Source organism: Urocitellus parryii, chromosome 9 (genome assembly GCF_045843805.1).
Source record: "Urocitellus parryii isolate mUroPar1 chromosome 9, mUroPar1.hap1, whole genome shotgun sequence".
NCBI lineage: Eukaryota > Metazoa > Chordata > Mammalia > Rodentia > Sciuridae > Urocitellus > Urocitellus parryii.
Window position 1 is genome coordinate 133,709,808 of NC_135539.1, and position 20,441 is coordinate 133,730,248.

The 20,441-nt window shown below is 33.7% G+C and overlaps 1 protein-coding gene across 1 annotated transcript in view; it reads right to left on the reverse strand.

The window, feature by feature from the left end:
* Positions 1-20,441, reverse strand: part of Xpr1 (xenotropic and polytropic retrovirus receptor 1) — a 179,671-nt gene that overhangs the window by 25,346 nt on the left and 133,884 nt on the right. The window contains exons 10-11 of the mRNA XM_077802388.1: positions 14,022-14,193; positions 12,686-12,880 (exon numbers count right to left, since the gene is read on the reverse strand). Coding sequence (XP_077658514.1) covers positions 12,686-12,880; positions 14,022-14,193 — 367 coding nt within the window. The remainder of the gene's footprint in view (positions 1-12,685; positions 12,881-14,021; positions 14,194-20,441) is intronic.

Sequence of the window (20,441 nt, forward strand, 5' to 3'; positions counted from 1 at the left end):
ACAACCTCTAGAAAAGCAACATGAAGAGGTATGCTAAAAAGTACTATACGTAAATCAAAATAGAATTATAAAACAGTATAAATAAAATCATAAATAAAAAATAAGAAAAAAAGAATATACTTCAACATCTAACATTCGATAATTACATTAAATGGCAATGATCTAAATACACCAATGTAAAGAGAGATAGGCTGAATGGATTAAAAAACATGATCCAACTATATTTTGTCTATAAAAGGTTGGATGTAAAAGAATGGAAAATACATATTATACAAACATTAATAAAAGGAAAGCAGAAGTGGCTGAATATATAAAACTATCAGATAATATAGACTTCAGAGCAAAGAAAATTACTAGACACAAAAAGGGACATTATGATACAAGAGTCAATCAACCAAGATGCAACAATCTCAGTTGTGTTTGTACCAAACAATAGAGCAACAAACTATATGAAGGAAAATCTGATAAAGAGAATTCAAAAAAGAAGCTGACAAATCCACAATTTTTTGAAATTTTGAAATTTGAAAAGTTTTGAAATTTCAACATTCCTCCTCAATAATCAATAGAACAAATATAGAAATAAACAAGGAAAACTCAACACCATCTACCAACAAGATCTAATCAATATTTGATACTAACTCACCCAATAAACAGAACATATTTTTCAAGTGCCCACAAAATATATACCATCATAGACCAAATCCAAAGCCATAAAACAAACCTTGACAAATCTAAAATAGTTCAAATCATACAGAGTCTCTTCTGTGATTATACAAGTTAACCTGAACTAGAAATCAATGAGAGAAAGAGAAGAGGATTTGAACCAGAAATTAGCAACAGACAGATGGTAGGAAAATCTCCAAACAGTTGAAAAGTAATCAGTATACTTTGAATTAATTCACATGCCAAGGAGGAAGTCCTAAGGGATATTTTAAAAATAAAGAATTGAATAAAAAGGGAAGTATGTAAACAGAATTTGTGGGGAACAGCTATAGTAATGCTGAGAAGAATTATTGCATTAAATAGATATATTAGAAGAGAGGGAAGTCTCCAGTCAAGAATCTAAGCTAAGCCCCTATCTGAAGAATCTAGGAGAATCTGCTTCCTGGTTGCCATGTCCTGAACTGCTTTCTTCCTCCATGTCCTTCTGCCATGATGTTCTGCCTCACCTTGGGCACAGAGCTACAGAGTTGCCCTATGGTTGGAGACTTCTGAAACCACTTGATTGCACCCAGTACAAAACAAATTAAAACACAAGAAGTCTGAAGAGTGGGATTTTTCCAGGAAGGCAAAACAGTATATGGATAAGAGTCCCATTTGCTCCCCGCCCTCCCAACTTACCTCTGGATCTTGTGCCCTATCCCGAAGCCAGGTCATCTCACAATTGTAAGACCATGGGTTCCCATGGACCAAAATCACTGGGCAATGACAATAATCACTATTGAAGATACACCCCAGAACAAGGAATGGAGCTCTGAACCATGCTGCTACATGGATGAACCTCAGAGACACTTGGAACTGAAGCCTGTCACATATTGATTAATTCCATTTATAGAAGATATCCAAAATAGTTAAATTCATAGAGACAGAAAACGCATTGGTGGTTTTGAGGAGGGGGAAGGGGAAACAACTCCTTATTAAGTACTGGGCTCCTCTGGGGATAATTAAAAATTTTGGACTAGATAGGTGGATGCACAACAGTATGAATATACTAAATGCCACTGAATTGTATATCTTAAGGGGTGAACTTCATGTTATCTGACATTGCCTTTAAAAAAAGCAATTTACAGATTAACTTTGTATGTGACTTCAGGATGTGGTTTGCTCTATAAACCAGTTCCAATGCTTTTGAAGATGGAGAAGTGAAAAGAAAAATAATGGTGGTGCTTGAATTTCCCTCAATTGAAATGGTACTTGGTGCAGAACATTCCTGACGTGAAAGCCACCAAGGATTTCCTCTATTTATTCAATGCCTATTACTTGGGTTTGGGGACTTCTTTTTTCCTTTGGTGCATTTCCATTAAAAAAGAAAAAAAAAAAGGTATCTAGGAAAAAAGAACAAACAAACCAAAAATAAACAAACAATAAGCAGAAGAAAGGAAACAATAAAGAGCATAAATTAGTAAAACTGAAAGTAGAAAAACAATTGAGGGGAAAAAAATCAATGAAATAAAGATCTGGTTCCTTGGAATGATAAAAATGACAACTTCTAGCAAGTCTGACAAGGAAAAAAAAAAGACACAAATGACCAATATCATAAATGAAACTGGAAATATCATTAAAGTCTCTGCAGAAATCAAAAGGATAGCAAGAAAATACTTAGAGCAACTCCATATACATAAATTTGGTGACTCAGATGGAATGGGATAATTCTTCCAAAAAACACATATAACAAATTAACAAATACTAAGTAGATTACCTGAAATAGCCTATTAAGAAAATCAAATATGTAATTTAAAAGACTCCCAACAACCAGTCTCCAGGCATGGATGATTTACCTTGAGTTTAACACTGTATCACTGGGAAAGGATCAGAAAATTCTATAAACTTAGAAAGCAGTATTGGGAGAACAAAAACAATCACAAGGTCTAGGTGTAAATTCCAGCTTTGACACCTACTTGCTATTTGATTTTGAAGCTATATTGTCTGCATCTAGATTGATATCCCAGGTTCTTCTACTTGTTAGCTGTATGAGTTAAGCAAATAACTTACCCATTCTGTTTTCAATTTCCTTGTCTGTAAAATGAAAATCAAGTGCTGACCTAAACTCTCTTTTACCTAAGTCTTACAAAGATTCTTTTTTACCTAACTCTAGTCAGACTTCTCTACCCTCTAGATCTCTACCCTGGCATCTTAGTGTCTGCATCAGCCAGTTGCATAAGAATCTTGCTAAGTCAGTTGAGAATCCTACCACACTGTTTTTCCACCCTAGGTATCTGATCACCATATACTGCCATCAGCAAGAATCCTGTCAAGTCAGTTTAGCCAGAAATCCCCCCAACCCTAATGTTTTCTTTTAGTGTTTCCCACCCAATGACCCTCACTCTGCTTCTTGGCTAGAAATCTCCACTTTTTAACGATACAGTTCTATGTGGAGACCATTTTTCTTCAAATGCAATAGTTCCTGAATAAAATGCCATTTTAAAGTTCTGTCCAATTCTGGTTTTAAGACCTCAGCTTTCTGTGAGCATTAAATGAATTAATACATGTTAATTACCTTAAAATAAAATATTCCATAAACATTAGATTTCAATAACATCACTATTCTTTATCTACCATTTGTACATGCTTTGCATTACTTTTTAACAGGCTACCAAATAATATTTCTGTTACTATAAATAAACTATTCTATTGCCGGACGCCTATTAGATGATTTCAGTTTTTCACTATATAATGCCATAGAGATACACTCATTTTTGCCAACTTTTTTACTTGCTTCTGGAGAAGTTATGGAATGGGAGTTACTAGGTCAGAAAGAATGAATGATTTTAAGACTCTTACCAGAATCTCCAAATTGCTTACCACTTTTTACTCTATCAATAGATTGAGGGTTCATCTCTCCATACCCTTGTCAAAAATGAGCATCAAAACGTCTTTGATTCAGTATTATTTTAACTTTCATTTCTTTGACTATTAGTGAAGTTTAATATTTTAAAAAAATTTTTAGTTATACGTGGACACAAGATCTTTATTTTGTTTATTTATTTTTATGTGGTGATGAGGATCAAACCTGGTGCCTCACATGTGCAAGGCAAGTGCTCTGCCACTGAACCACAACCCTAGCCCTATTTTTTATATTTATTAGATATATATATTCTGCAAAATGTTTATGTCCTTTGCCCACTGAAATCAGTTAAATTGTTTTCCACATAATAGTGGATTAGATTATTGCTAAAAAATAGCATCTGGACCACAGAAATATTCCACAAATGGGGGAAGATAGCAGATAAAGCAAGTACAGGTTTTAAATGTACTTGTGAAGTAGGACTTGTTTTTGTCAGTGACACTTGAGAAGCTTCCCTGGAAAAATGCTGTTGCTTTAGTTGGGGTTCCAGTATGAACACAGAACAGACCTGCAGTGAAGTGCCAAGTTCAGTTGAAAAAGAAGCTGGAAGCAGTGCTATCAAAATAAGCCCAATCTTGTTCAGTCAATTCCTAGCAGTCCTGAAGATGCCCAAACAGGAATAAATTATAGCTGTTTTAAGCTACTGAGTTTTGGGGTTGGTTTATTAGGTAAAAGTAGCAGATGAGCATACTTACCATATTAAACTATAAAACTCTGATGGAAAGAGATACATATATACTCGATTACTAAGTTCCCTAGAGTAACACATAATAGTTCTTAGCAGAAATTCAAGGCCTTATAGTACCTATTCCTTTGTTTCCTTTCTCTTTCTCTCTCTCTTTTATTTATTTATTTTTTTTGCTGAGAACACCTAGACACAATAACATCATTTGATGTTTATTCTGATCGCCAATAGCATTCTCATATAAAACTATGTATGATATAAAACAGTACATAATAAAAATTAAAATTCTGTTTTCAAGCAATGGTCTTCAAATGTCTTTCCAACTTTTAAACAACAAAATAGTATAATTTTTTGTGTATGAGTGTTTCAAAAGAACATAATTATACATGGAAATGCTAACTCTATCAGTTGTAAGAGCATTTAAGAAAACAAAGGTGACTAGAGAAAACACAACAAAATGGTAGCAGGGTGTAAGCATATGTGTCATTTTTTTTTAAGTCCTTTTTTAAAATGACAGAGCAGACACAAAGGGAATTTAATTTACTCAAAGCTATAATTTTTATTATACACACATATTTAAGCAGATTTTAAACATTTTTTAAAACATTTATTTTTCAATCATTTATAGAGAAACAATTTTAACTGATTTTAATCGGCAAAGGACATATATTTTATATATTTATTATTATTAATTTTTTTGTATGATTAAATCCAGCTTGAGCTACATTTCCAGCCCTTTTTTATTTTAATTTTGAGACAGGTTCTCACTAAGTTGCTTAGGGCTTCACCAAATTGCTGAGGCTGACCTTGAATTTGTGATCCTCCTGACTTAGTCTCCCAAGTCCTGGGATTACAGGCTTGTAATTAATACTTTAAAAGTTATTACTAGATATAATTATAACCATTTTAAAATTAGTACAATGCCAAGTAGATAAAACTTACTCAAAAAACATTTTTGAATTAAAATCAAAATAATCAGAAAAAAACAATTATCTTTTTTGGCTTTATGATGTCAGTAGGTCTCAAGCAATACTGTCAAGATGAATACTAAAACAATCCATTTCTTTTCTGCATTATTAGTCAGACTAGGACAATTACAGAAGAATATATCAAGTTCAGAAGCATTAAAAGTTTTGAGCTCCTTTCAATAATGAGGGAGAAATGGGAACATTTGTCCAAATGAGTTAAAAAAGTTTTTAAAAGCTAATGGAACAAAAATTTCCCTAGAGAATTAAAACAAAAAAATTACCATTTCTATTAAGACTAAAATTTGAAAATCTGGCATAGTAGCCTATTCCCAAGGGTAAAAAGAGGGTAACAAACTGACCATACCCCAGAGAAGAAGTACTTCTGGACTACGTGGATTCAATCAAACCAGTGAAATGGCTATTGCACTGAAGGCACTTGACTCCTGTAGAGGAATCCTTATTCGGTAGCACAAGACCCCTAGAGAATGTTAAACAAGAAGGGATCTAGAAGGGATTTGGACGCTAGAAAACAATCAACCTCTCAGATATAAATGAACCCGGAATGTGCACAGAACCTCTCTTTATTTTTAAGTATTTAAAAAAGTTTAATAGCAATGCCAACAACAAAAACAAACAAGAAGTCTATAGGAAAATATGTAGTATTTTTTAAAAGAAGGTCCCTTCACATAGTTAAAAAAATAGCAAAGAATTTAAAAATTAAGAATTTATAACTATTTGAGAATGTTAGGAACTAAATAAAAAACAGAAAATCCAAGAAGTGCTCTCCTTTAAAAACTGGTTAGAAGTAACAACATAATGGCCTTTTCTGTTATTGTACCTCCCACAGGCTTTTTCCTTGCCAAAGCCAAGAAACCTCAAGGACATTTAAAAAAATATTTAAAACAATTTCCTGTTTCCTCTAATCCCAATTCAACACTTGTGAGTTGGCTTCAAATTTAGCCATGTACTGAAATGTGAATTCTTAAATACAGAGACTGGCTGCTACCTAAATTCCTTTGCTTTTGAAACTCAGTGAAATATTTCAAATGTGCTTTCTTCTTAATATAACAAATGAGGACTGACTACAATATTATCATATTCAGTCCCTCTAAAATGGGTTGCCTAAACCTTTTCCTTCACTTTCTAAAAAATGATTCTAAGTGCAGAGCTAACTCTTATAACTCCATTAAAAAAAAAAAAAGTCATGCAGTATAACGTAAAATACAACCTTTGAAGCAATCTTGAAAATTCCCCTAATATAATGCTGTTACTATGGTAACTCTTGCAGGCTAGTTCTTTGACTAGATTGTTGAGTGTGAACAAGGTTACCTCACTATCTTTTATTCTATTCTTATGAAATTTTATCCTTTTAAATAGCACACACATTTAAAAGAAAAGTTATCTACCCAGTTAGCCATACTGAACCTATTCTTTTGATTCAATGCTTATTTCTAAAGTCTATGTTTTCTGATGACTTTTCTCCTTGAATACTATTCAAGAAAACAACAGAAATCAAATCTTAGTTGTGATCATCAATCAACGCCATATTTTCTGTTAGTCATCCCTCTGAGTTTTCTTTGTGACATTTTCCCATTCTAGGCTTTTTGTGTAGAAAATTTCAGTTATAAATATTAAATATGTAGCAATTCAAATTATTTTTTAAAATTTTGTTGTTGTTGATTGACCTTTATTTTATTCATTTATTTATATGCGGTGCTGAGAATTGAACCCAGTGCCTCACACATGCAAGGCAAGCACATTCTGTCAGTGAGCTACAAACAACCCAAGCCCTGAAAATATTTTTAAAAACATTAGGGATAGGATTAAGGTACATAACCAATGATTCCTTTTATTAAAAAGATTTAAAAAATTGATGGGTATGTGAATTGTGTTCAATGAGTAAACAGCTATATTACTTAGGCAAAATGCCAAAGACATTCCTAACTGATACTTACTTCCTCTGTGCAACCTCCCAACCCAGGGCAATCATGAGTTTCTCTTAAAAAGACTACAAAGGAAGACACTCATAAACCAGCTCTAGTCAGCAAAAGGAGCTATATTTCATTTTAGCCTAAATTCCACTGATGTAGTACATTATAGTCTATAAGGTAATTTCATGAGTACTCCCTTACTGAATCCCATGACCAATGTGTAAAGTATACAGGATAGGTACTATTACCTCCATTTTAAAGATGTGGCTTTGTGTGAAGCACCTCCCCTCCTCCCCCACTAAAAAAGCCCTAGCTGATGAACAGAAGTAGGAAACTATCACTTTTACAATGCACAAATCATATGGCTAGGTAGCTCCATGGCCAAGGATTGTCTAGCATACAGGAGGCTCTGAATTCAATCCCAAGTACTACCTATACACACACAAAAGACAAAATAAAAATCATGGCTTTGGGCAAAGCACATGATGAGATAATTAGAGTCCTCTTAATATAAACAATAGGATGTAGTTCTCACAGATGTTACCTTACATACATAGGTCTTCTCTAAACTTCCTGATTCTATGGCATACAGGGCTGGGTCAGAGACTTGTGTTATTGGCTCTTCTGGTATCTTGTTTCTTTCCCTGCATTCTATGTAAAGTTTTTTTTTTTAATATTTATTTTTTAGAAGTAGTTGGACACAATACCTTTATTTATTTATTTATTTTTATGTGATTTAAAAAAACAAAATTTACCATTTTAACAATTTCCATGTGTACAATTTGGTAGTGGTTAAGTATAGTCACATTGTACAACCAATTAATGCCTTTTCAGTTGTCTATTTTCCATTTTCCCCTGATAAATTATAATTCTTTTTTTTTTTTTGTAGTGCTGGGGATTGAACCCAGGCCTTGTGTATGCAAGGCAAGCACTCTACCAACTGAGCTATATCTCCAGCGCTAAATTATAATTCTTAAGGGAAGAACTATGCTATGTTTTTAGTGCATAGTACACCCTATTACACAGAATAGTCTTATATACTTCTGTGTGTGTGGGGGGTGGTACTCAGGATTGAACCCAGGGGTGCTCTATTTCTGAGCTTGACATTCCAAATCGTTTTTATTTAGTTAGTTTTAATTTTGAGACACAGTCTCACTAAATTTCCCAGGCTGGCCTCAAATTTGCAATCCTCCTGCCTCAGCCTCCTGTGTGGCTGGAATTACAGGCATGTGCCACCGTGCCCAGCTTAATAAATACTTTTTGAATACAAGTTTCTTTTGCATGTTTGTCTGTGTCTGTCTATCTATCCATTTACCTAATTCAGAATCAGAACTAAGGAATGAGGTATTTCCACAAAAATGATGCAAGTATGTTAACCAGAAGGAAAGACTTTTTTTGACTAGTTTCCCAATTAGGGTATGAAGAGAATTAGATTATGTCCCCCCAAATATGCCACCTTGTCTAAAGACTAAACTACAGCAACTGAAAAACAGCAGATGCAAGAGAATCTCTTTGCCCTCTTCTTTTCTGTCTAAAAGCAAGGCAACAGAAGTTTTCATTCAAAGTTGTCTCTCTCTCTTAATTATTACAGATGACTGGAGACACCACTTGAGTCTGCACAACAAACATTTTTAAAAAATCTTTTTCTTCCTTTAGTTTTCCCATAAATTTAACCTCCTACCATTTATATTCCCTAGAAACCCAATCACCTCACCCATGTCTACTTACTTTTCCACAACTTATTGCTCTCTGTAAAAATGATATATAAGCCCCTTGGTCTAACCACTTCTTTGGATCTTCATTTCTTTCCTATGAAGACTTCTTTATATATAATAACCTTTTCTCCTGTTAATGTATCTTCTGTCAATTTAATTTGCAGGATATCTGTCATTAATCTAAGTTTGGATCTGGAGTGTCCTCCAAAGTTTCATGTGTTAAAGGTTTGGTCACCAGTCTGTGGCACTAGTGGAAGGTGGTGGAAAGTTTAGGAGGTGGGGCCTAGTTGGAGAAAGTAGGTAATTGAGGCCATGCCCCTGAAAAGAAAAGAAAAACTTTTTTCTCCCCTTCAGGTAAATTGCAGATATTTTCATAAATTTGGATGAGTATAATCTGTAGTTTCAAGATTTTTCTCAAATATACATTTAAATAATGTGATAAAATCAAAGTAGTTTAGCAAACAGGTATTGATATTAACATGTTGCCAGGTATGGTGGCACACACCAGTTATCCCAGAGACTTGGAAAGCTGAGGCAGGAGGATTGCAAATTTGATGCCAGTTTCAGCAACTCAGCAAGACACTGTCTTAAAATAAAAAAGGCTGGGAATATAGTGCAGTAGTAGAGTGTCTCTGTCTTCAATGCCCAGTACTCCCACCCCTCCCTGCCAAATTAATATTTTAACTTTCCTATTATTTAAATATGTGGGGCTAAATAAGGATGGACTATTGTTGAGAAACTAAAAATGTTAATAACTAATGACTGGTTAACAGATCAATTTTTATTCAGTTTATGATCAATTCTTTGCTTTAATTTATTTCTAATTCTGTTTTCAATAAGGAAAACTTGCTTAGTATAATAATTCATAGACTATGTAATTTTGTTGGCATATAACTGAATTTGTTCAAACACCTAAGTGACATCTACAACATTCTCCTCTTCACAGCAATGTTAATAAGATTTTTCAGACTTTATCTAACTGAAAAAGGGAAAAGTAACATAAATTTATTTCATCAACAAATATTTATGTGCACCAGACACAGAGGCACATGCCTGTAATCCCAGCAATTAAAGTGGCTAAGGCAGGAGGATCACAAATGCAGGTCAACCTCAGCAACTTAGCAAGATCCAGTTTCAAAATAAAAAATAAAAGGGCCGTGGATATCCCTCAGTGGTAAAGCACCCCTTGTCAATCCCCAGTATAAAAGAAAAACAACAACAACAACAACAAAAACAAAAACAAAAACAAAAACAAAAACAAAAAAAAAAAAAGGAAGGAAGAGGAAAGAAAAGAAGGAAGTTTGGTTGACTTATGTACAATTTTTATTTTATTAAAACTTGTAATATATTTGTAAAGGTGCTTTCACTAACCATAGATAATAATCAGGATAAAAATAATTACAACCCAGAAAAGAAAACAATTAATCTTTAATCAGCACCTTATAAAGAAGTAAAGAATTTAATTTCAATTTATATACATACATAGATGACAAAAGTCATTAAAATATAAAAATGTATTACATTTGTTACATATAGTTTGGAACTGGAGTGTCCTCCAAAGTTTCATGTGTTAAAGGTTTGGTCACCATCCTGTGGCACTAGTGGAAGTGGTGGAAAGTTTAGGAGGTGGGGCCTAGTTGGAGAAAGTAGGTAATTGAGGCCATGCCCCTGAAGGATATATTGGGATCTCTCTCTCTCTCCCCCTCCCCTCTCCCCACTTCCTTCCCCCCATTTCTGGTTACCATGAGCTGACCAGCTTTGCTCTTCTGAACATTCCCTGCAATGATGTTTTGCCTGGTCACAGGTCCAAAATTGATGGGAACAAGCAACCATGGACAGAAACCTCTGGAATTCTAAACCTAAATAAATCCTCCTTTAAGTTGATTTTTTTTCCCCCAGGTATTTTGTCATGGTGATGGAAAGATGACTAACACAACATTAAAATAAAAATATATTACATTAAAATAAATGGGAAAGAGATAAACTTTCTATCGTAGACTGCTTCATTTTTTAATAAATTATGCTAAATATCAGACTTTTATTTAGGCAACCTGGATATATTTAGTAGAAATATTTAGCAGTTTTATTTTAAAATATGTTTTAAATGTACTAGTAATGACATATTTTGTATTTTTTAAAACTTCAGATGAAAAATTTCAGCTGTAAATTTAAAAATGTTCAAGAGATAATATAGTATATAAAATTAATTGTAGGGACTCATGAATGGCCAAAAATTTTTGTCTAAAGACCAGAAAACTATTAAAATTATTATTTTTCTAGCTTTGACTTTTTTAGATTCAGAGTGCCCCCCAATCTTACCTCCATACTAGGGATTTAACCTAGGGGCTCTCTACCACCGGGTCACAACTCCAGCCTCCTTTTAAATTTTGAGATAGGGTCTCACTAAATTACCCAGGCTGTCCTCAAACTTGGAATCCTCAGCCTGAGCATCTTAAGTAGCTGGGATTATAGAAGAATGCCACCGTGCCTGGCAGGACTTAAGAGTGCTTACAGACTTAAGGAATTCAGGTTTTTGGCTTCTTAATGAATGGTATTAGTATAGTCATAGCTACATTATGTTCTAAAATATTCAACCAAAAATACAATGTTTATTTTTACCTAGGAATGGGAGAATGGTTCTTAATAATTTAGTAAAAGGAATCATAAAACACCATGTATCAAATCAGCTGGCTAATTTATAAATTTATTATATCAACCTTCAAAATGATAATGTATTCCAACACTGAAAGATGGCATTTCTCAGCAAGAGTTAAAATTAAGGGAGCTATGGGGATGTGTTTCCTTCACTGAGGTCCTTAAATTATATCAGTTAACACGAGTACCTATTAGTAGTAAAATTACTGGCCACATTTATCACTACTACTCTAACCACAGAATCTATTGCAAAAAAATACAAGTATGTTATAATGTGTTCTGCTGGACCAAATCTCAAAGCTTACTAAAATAATGCCCTAATCTTTCATGACTATCAGACACTTTTGGTAAGTATTTTGTAGCATTGGCTAAGGCTCTTAAAATATAGACTCTCAATTAAAAAACAAAAATCACTGAAAAAATTTTACCCAAGTATTTAAAAATAACTACAATAATTTTAATTAGTTACAGTTCCTTTACCAACTACAGATGAGAAGCACAGTATCTAAGGTGTGGGCTAATACTGATTTAAATAGATAAAGAAGGAATGCATTTTAGTAAAAGGAAGTGAGATCGTTGATTGACATTTCTTGGAAAAAGGTTAAAAATTCAAAAGGAGTGACTGCATGTAGCTCAGAACTTAAAAGCTTTTTTCTCTTCCAAACAGAAGAGCAGGAGCAAGTAATAACGGGTTGCCATGGAGACAAAAAACTAGAGGGATCTAAGAACTCAATTTGCAGTTAAATGGGCTGGAAACAATCCTTACTACTTGGTGAAGGAAAGCGATTAAAAGTATACTTGATTGCCAGAGGGACTCTTTTTTACCTAGCCATTTCCCCACCTCATTAATGAGCAAGGAAGTCTAAAAAACCAAATGAAAACCGAAGGTATCCTTAGACTGAACCCATTAAACATAATTCAGGATTTCAAACATTATCACAATCCTTCCTATTCTAAGTGACTATATTACTTTTCAATGGTATTCATCAGTAAATATTAGAATGAGACTAAAATTACGTTTAAGAACAAACTGATATAAATGAAGGAACCATAATTGCAGTGAGAAAAAAGAACATGACCAATGGAAAAGTAACCAGAGTGAGAAATAGATTCAAAAAGTGAAAATTCAGACCCTGAAAAGACTCTTTAAGTCAATTATAGTATACCTTTGTGAGTGCTGTAAAGGGCTGCAAACGTCACCATGAAGAAAGTTGTGGAGTATTTGCCAGCATTAACTAAATGAGGAAAGGCCCTTCTTGTGTCACGGTATCGACGCAGGCACTGGATGAAGCGAAGCCAAGCAGGAATGCACTGAACAATGGCTCGCACACCATATGAATATTTATGGCAGATTTCTGGTTCTGTGAAGATTCCAAAAAAGAAAAAAATTACAACTAAAAAAAAAGCACGTTTACAACACTTAGTCATACAGGGTAACCATTAGCAAGTTCACAAAGGCAAAAGGCTTAGGGTTCAGAATTACTTCCTTCCTTGCAACTATTATATTCTCAAGCCTTTTAGTGGTAGTTAAACCAAGGAAAAGAGGTAAAAATCTATAGAGGGGACTAGAAGGAAAATCTGCTCTCAGATTTATGGATATGGGTTCTAGAATCACTTTCTTTGGAGTTTGACAGACCTTTAAGAAAATTTGAAAATGAGTACACTATAAAGAGGGGAAAACTAATTTGCTCTATAATTTGAAACATCTGGAAAACTAAAAAATGTCACATGTGACTTTAGATAATTCGATGAACTGCAAACAATCACAGCATAATACATCCAACAGTACATGCTCTTGTGCTAAAAACAAAACAAAACAAAACAAAAACCCCAACCAAGAATAAACGTTCTATTTTTAAATGAAAAGAAATAGTTAATAAATTGTTTCTTGAATTCTGGTTATATATTGTTGTGTGTTCAACATACAATAGGGTTGTGATCCACTGGAAATCACTGAAAATGTGTCTGGAACAGACTTTATCAAACTTTTACTAGTCAGATGTTACATAATCTATCTAGATGCTTGTCATGAACATAAAATTGAATTCCTGGCACAAAATAGGAGTGGGACAAAGAGCCAGAGAAAATCAAGGTCCCAAATAAGAATTAAAAGTCATTATCATGAATTACTTGAAGCACTTATTCTGATTCGATATAATCAGAATTTTTGATCGCTGGTATAACATTCTAAAGCATACTGTGATGACACTTCGTTGGCATTACAGTATTTGTGATATATTAGAGCTTTAAAAAATGGTTTTAGAATTCTTTAAGTATAACTTGTAAATCTCTTGGCAAACAGATGACTAAAATCATAGCACAATTTAAAAGCCAAATTATTTCAGATAAGGAATTGTTAACAGAGTGCCAAGTACATTTAGTTAAGTTTGTAATATTATTGGATGAGTTTTCACCATGACCTTAACTTTCTCAGTTATCATTCCCGATATTTCTTGGTTTACACTGGCAATTTTGTAGTGGGAATGCAAATTCATATCCTACCTTCTGAATCATTTGGCAACAGGCCCTTATTTTTATTCCATTCAAGCTCAAAACTGTAGAAGCAGATCATATATTCCAGGTCCATTAGAATCACTGACAGGCTGTTCAGCTGATCAGCCAGCCAGAAATCAGCAAAGCCTACCTTATGAAAGGGGGCAGTAAATACTCGAAACTGAGAAAAAGAAAGAAAAAAAAAATCAGAAAACACAGAAAGAAGAAAAGTCATATTAGATTTCTCTAATTCATGTCTGACTACTCAGCATTATTACTTTAGTTGATAAAATGAAAATCAGTGGACCAATCACAGACAAAGACAAGGACCAGGAAACTGGCTTGGTAGGGAAGGGAATGAATTCAAAGGACAACTAAGAAGGAAATGGGCGTGGAGGCAGGATTGTTACAGTTAAAAAACAAAGTGAAGAGGTAGGAAGAGTTGAAGCTGAAAGTGAAGAGTGGCAGATGGTATAAGTACTGAGAGGAAGTTTAATGTTAGGCTCTAATGGAAAATTTGCTGGACAGGTGAATATTTTGATCATTTCCAGAATGTTTTACTATCTTAGATAAATGAATACAAAGCTCTGTGCCTGCAAAGGACAGGTAGGAAGGAACACTATTTGAGGCACACTTTATTCTCTAACCAAAGTGAATTTCATTTCACTAATGTCATGGTAATAGTTGTGTTCACTTTGAAATCAGCCCTCTTCACACTGTTCTAAAAACAGTGATAAATGTATTGAACAAATTAAACATTAAGATAATAAGTTACAGGGCTTATGTGTGCTTTAACCCTCATAACAATTCTATAAGTTAGATACTACTCACGTTCTCATTTTCCAGAAGACCTACACAAACTTAGCCTGCCCTGTTCTGTGGAAGCCTGTTTACCATAGCAAAGGGGGGGATTAATGCAATCATCAGAAACAGGTTCAATCTGCACAGACTGCCTTGATAAGCCTGTGTGAAGTAAAGATGAGATGAAGGTAGCTTTATTCACTCTTGGACCTCTGCTATCTTACTACAACAGAAGAAATTGAACTCCTGAAACAAGGAATTCTGACAAGCAGCAGTTTTGAAAATGAGTAATTCTCTTGCTCCCTAGAAATCTAGCTATATATATTCTTTTAGTAAACAAAATCAACCTGGGAGTCTATGGCATTTCCCTTTCAGACTTTCTCCCCTAAATATTTCTCTTTATTATTTTAGGAGGATAAATAGCTATATATAAATGGCTATATTATGAATCAATCCTGGGTGTCAACTTTCTATGACAGATATTGCCTTGGATCCTTGGAGAATTGGAAGCTAGACCAGGTATTTGTGGGATACAAAGCGGGTTTTGAGATGTTATTTTTCTGGAGCTGATATATCTTGGTTCCATGACTCAGTCTCTTGATTACTCTGACACTTTTTCAGTGAATCTAATAAACCAGAGAGAAAAGTTATATTATTTGTGACCATAAGCTCCAGAAAATACAGAAAATTCTTTTGGATGGGTGTTGTAGGGTAGTGTGGGATGGTAGTTATCTATGCAAGTAGAGATTCTGGTGCCAGTTTTTATAATATTTTAAGAAACTCTAGGGTACAGGATAGACTTAAAGACCAAAGAGACAAAGACAGGAGGATAATTAAGGATATTAATGCCAAAAAAAAAAAAAAACCAGGAAGTTTACGCAATCTCTTTTTAAAAAATAAAAATATATTTTTAGTTGCTAACAGACCTATATTTTATTTATTTATATGTGGTGCTGAGAATCGAACCCAGTGTCTCACACATGCTAGGCAAGCGCTCTACCACTGAGCTACAACTCCAGCCCAAATTTACTCAATCTCTCTCTAGTTATAGACTTTAGTGAAATTCATAGCCTAGGGAAAATTCTTCTGACATAAAGACATTCTCTCACAATCTGTCAACCCCATCCTCAAAACATGGCTGATATAGAAAGTCTCCATAGGAGAAGCAGCAAAAGATAATGCATTAAACAAGAAGCCAAGGGATGGAGAGATAGCCTAGAAAAAAAGACTGGTATGAAAATTAAAATGAGAGGAAGGGAAATTTTACAGAAGATGAAAAGAGGAAGAAATGAGGGAGTAGTAAATGTTGGTTTAAGACAACTAATGAAGGAAAGAATGCAGTTTTAGTAATTAATGCATTTAACAAAGACTTATTAAGTATCTATGTCAGGCATTGTGGAGGTAGAGATAAATAAAACATAGTCTCTATCTTCAAAAACACACAGTCTAGGTGAGCAAATAAATACCCAGACATAAAATTATACCACCATATAGTAAGTGCTGTAATAGAGATAGACATATACTACCCTGGACATACAGAGAAGGGAACAAGTACATCTGTTAGAGGTAAGGTGACATAGAGAAAACAAATAGATAATACTTACTCTGACATTTACACATAGTCAAATTCATTTCAGATTTATCTGAACTCTCCTTCTGAGTGAGAATCTAGTAACTTGCCTTTCCTTTTTCTTGTTCTGGCTAAGGCCTTTCAATTTCTCCACTTCTACTTTGTGATTATGATAAAAAGGATAAAGATTTCTAGAGTAGTAGTAGTATGAAATTGAGAGTTCTGAATATCTGATGTTTTACTATATACATATAAAATACCAATAATAAATTAGTCTAAGATGAGTATTCCTTATGTGAAATGCTTGAGGGCCAAAAGTATTTCAGATTTTGGAATAGTTGTATAGATGTAATAAGATTATCTTGGGGATGGGACTCAGGTCTAAAGATGAGACTGAGATTCATTTATGTTTCATATATACCTTATACACATAGCCTGAAGGTAATTTTATATGACAGTTTTAGTGTGGCTGCATTCTGACTATGAAATGTAGAATTTTTTTCTAGTAGCTTAATGTTGGTGCTTGAAAAGTTTTGAGTTCTGAAGCATTTCAGCTTTTCAGATTTGAAATGTTCAGCCTATGCAAAGAATATGTTAACATGATCTTCTAAGTTAACATGAATAAACAGATAAGAAGACAAAGTTTTAATTTCTACTTTTTAGAGGTTTGTCAATAAATACAATACCTTTCCAAATTTGATTTTTATATTCCACTACTTTGATCCACTAGATCAAATAAAGTATTTTAGATAAAGTGACTAACAGGTCTAACTGCTAAATGTTAGTGTTCAATAGAACAGTTTATGGAGCCAGATGGCCGGGTTTCATATCCCATCTCCATTACTTACTATGTGATTTTAGGCAAGATGTTCAATTTTTCTGATATATAAAAAAATGGGGATTAATAGCAGCTCCAATCTTAGGGCTTATTAAAAAATTTAAATAAATTATTACATATAAAATGCTTTATTAACTAACAATACATCTCTATACACTTTTTTCAGTGCTGGGAAGGAACCCAGGACATTGGGTATGCCAGGCTAGTGCCCCACCATTGAAGTACATCCTGAGCCTTCTATTTTAATAGACATGTAAAAATTTTACTATAGAACTAAAGAAAATACTGTTAAAAACTGATTTCTAAATTATATAATAGAGAACTCTTAAGTTAAAAATGAATTAGCCTATTTTAAGTTCATGTTTTTGTTAGAAAATATGAGGCATTTTTTATGTTTTCTAATTGGATTTCTGATTGGGGCAAATACAGATTTAGAGAAAAGAATATATGATTTAATGGATGTAAATAATCTGCAAAAAAACCAACCTGCACTAAATTTGACATACAATATCAATATCAAAATAAGTCAGTATCTCAAAAAATTTTTCATCTTTTTTTGGGAGGTGGGGAAAGAATAGCATATATCAATTTCATAGACTCCATTATAAATATGAATATAATCCAGCTGCAGTGGTACATGCCTGTAATCCCAGTGACTGCGTGGCTAGGGCAAAAGGGATCACAAGTTTAAGAACAGCCTCAGAAACTTAGTGAGACGCAATTTCAAAATAAAATAAAATAAAATAAAAATAGGTTGGTGATAAAGCTCAGTGGTAGAGTGCTCCAGGTTCAATCACCAGTACTGGGGGAAAAATACACGCGCACACACACACACACACACACAGCACCAGTGCCTACCATTATGGTCAAGTGACAAATGGGTTTTTCCCACTAAAAATTAAAAGAGGGGGTAAAAAAGAGGAACTAATGAAATATAGTTTATTTTAGGATGAGGCTTTACAACATAACTAAAGTGAAAACATTCTTGTTAATTTACTAAAAATAAACCTGGATTTCTCAGTGAGATTTGAATTAAAATAAGTCAACAGGTCAATTGATATTAAATGACTTATACGTAATAACATTAATAACAATAATAATAACAAACCACAATGTTGCTTTCTGTATCTCACTGTTTTTTGAAGGAGCATTTTATTATTCTATTATTTCTTCTTATATCATCATTGCCAACCTGTTTCATAAACAAGTCCTCATTTATCAACAAACATACAGCAGATACATAAACAAATGTCTACTCAATGGGAAACCCTTCTCTAATAAGAGTAACTGGTCATGCATAAATCTCAGCTTGCTATTTAAACAAAGAAGAACGCAAGGGGGAATGTTCACTTCACACACAATGTACACAACTATATTATTATCTGTTGTTACAATGATGTAATTATAGAAACACCTGAGTTTTCTGAGTCTACTGAAATCTCGTTTTAAAATAATTTCCAGAGATTTCACATTGAGGCAAGAAACAATAGTGTTTATAATCTAAAAGATATTTCTCTGGAACTAGAATAATACTACATTTTTTGTGGAAATAACAGCTGAAAAATTCCAACTCTAATAATAAAATGACAGATCATCTGAAAGAAGAAAGGTAATCTAATATTAAACTGGCAATGACTTATTTTTTTGTACTATAAACCTCAAGACATAAAATAAAGGCTCAAATTTGTCTTCTATCTGCAAAAACAAACAAAACCACTGACAAAATGTATTAAAGAGAATGATTTTCTCATGACTGATCAAAATGCTTTTGTACAATTAATTTCCACAAGCAGAAGTCAAAGGTGGGTCTAGTGGTACTATTACACTTAAGGTTTATGCCCCACTCTCCAATGAAATGGGAGAAAATCCCAATTTGTAATAAAAATCTTGATGAAAGGTGAATAAATTCCTCCAAGAAACATAATAGAATTCAGTCAGCTTTGGAAAATAAAAGCCAAGGATCTGAGGTCCATTGCTTTGCTATAAACATTTACTTGTCTGTAACAGGGATTGGGCCCAGGGGTGCTTAACTGCCAGGCCACATCCCCAACCTTTTTTTGTTTTTTATTTTGAGACAGGGTCTCACTTGCTAAATTGCTGAGGCTGGCTTTGAACTTTCGATCCTCCTGCCTCAGCCTCCTTAATCAGTGGGATTTCAGGTGTGTACTTAACATGCTTGGCTTTTTTTTTTTTTTTTTTAAATCATAGACTGTTAAGGAGAAAACAAACAACAACAACAACAATAAAAAACACCACTACCAACTCCTCTGCTAACCCAGAGGGACATAAAAAAGGCAAACAAAACAAAATCCAAAAAACCCCTACATTTTTCAGGGAGTTATACTTGTGTGGTTAAAGAGAGAAGATAATTATGGCAATTCTAAAGTTTATATGGGGACTTGTCATTTTAATCACTAATTCTCACTCTTGCTGGTTACAGTTTACAATCTAAGAAGTAATTATATGGGCTGGGGTGGTGGCTCAGTGGCAGAGTGCTTGCCTAGCACGCATGAGGCACTGGATTCAATCCTCAGCAACACATAAAAAGAGATAAATAAAATAATGGTATTGTGTTCATTTTTTAAAAATTTAAAAAGAAGTAATTATATGACAGCATTCTTAACTGATTTTTAAACAGAGCTGGCCTAACTTAGGAGTAAGCAGAACAACTCTCCCAGAGCTACCTTTGTGCTACCACAAAACATACAGCTATCATTTTTGTGGACAACTTTATATGCTATTATTGAGAATAAATGATTTTGGAGACCATTAAGAAACAGGTAAAGTGGAAGAAATGATATTTATTACAAACAACAATCAAAGTTTGTTTCTCAAACTGAATGTGGTGATCTGATAAGAAATCTACCAGTTTTAGAAAACCAATCTTTCCTAAAATAAAGTACTGACTACTTGCATCAATAACAAGAAAGTCATAATAGTTTTAACAATTTTTTTAAAAGAAAGAAACTGACAAAGTCCTACATGTTATCACAGCTGGTTAAATAATCTGTATAATGAATTCATAAATCACTATAATTTGCAAAATCATTTCAATATCTGACCACTTTCCACTTCATTATAGGAAGAGGGGAAAAATGCATGAGCCCTTTTTCCAAGGGCTACCTTACTACACACCTTTGAGGAGTCTCTGCTACATACATTCTTTGCTTCTGAAGCTGAGGTGCCACTCACACAGACACAATGTGAATAGTGCCTCTGG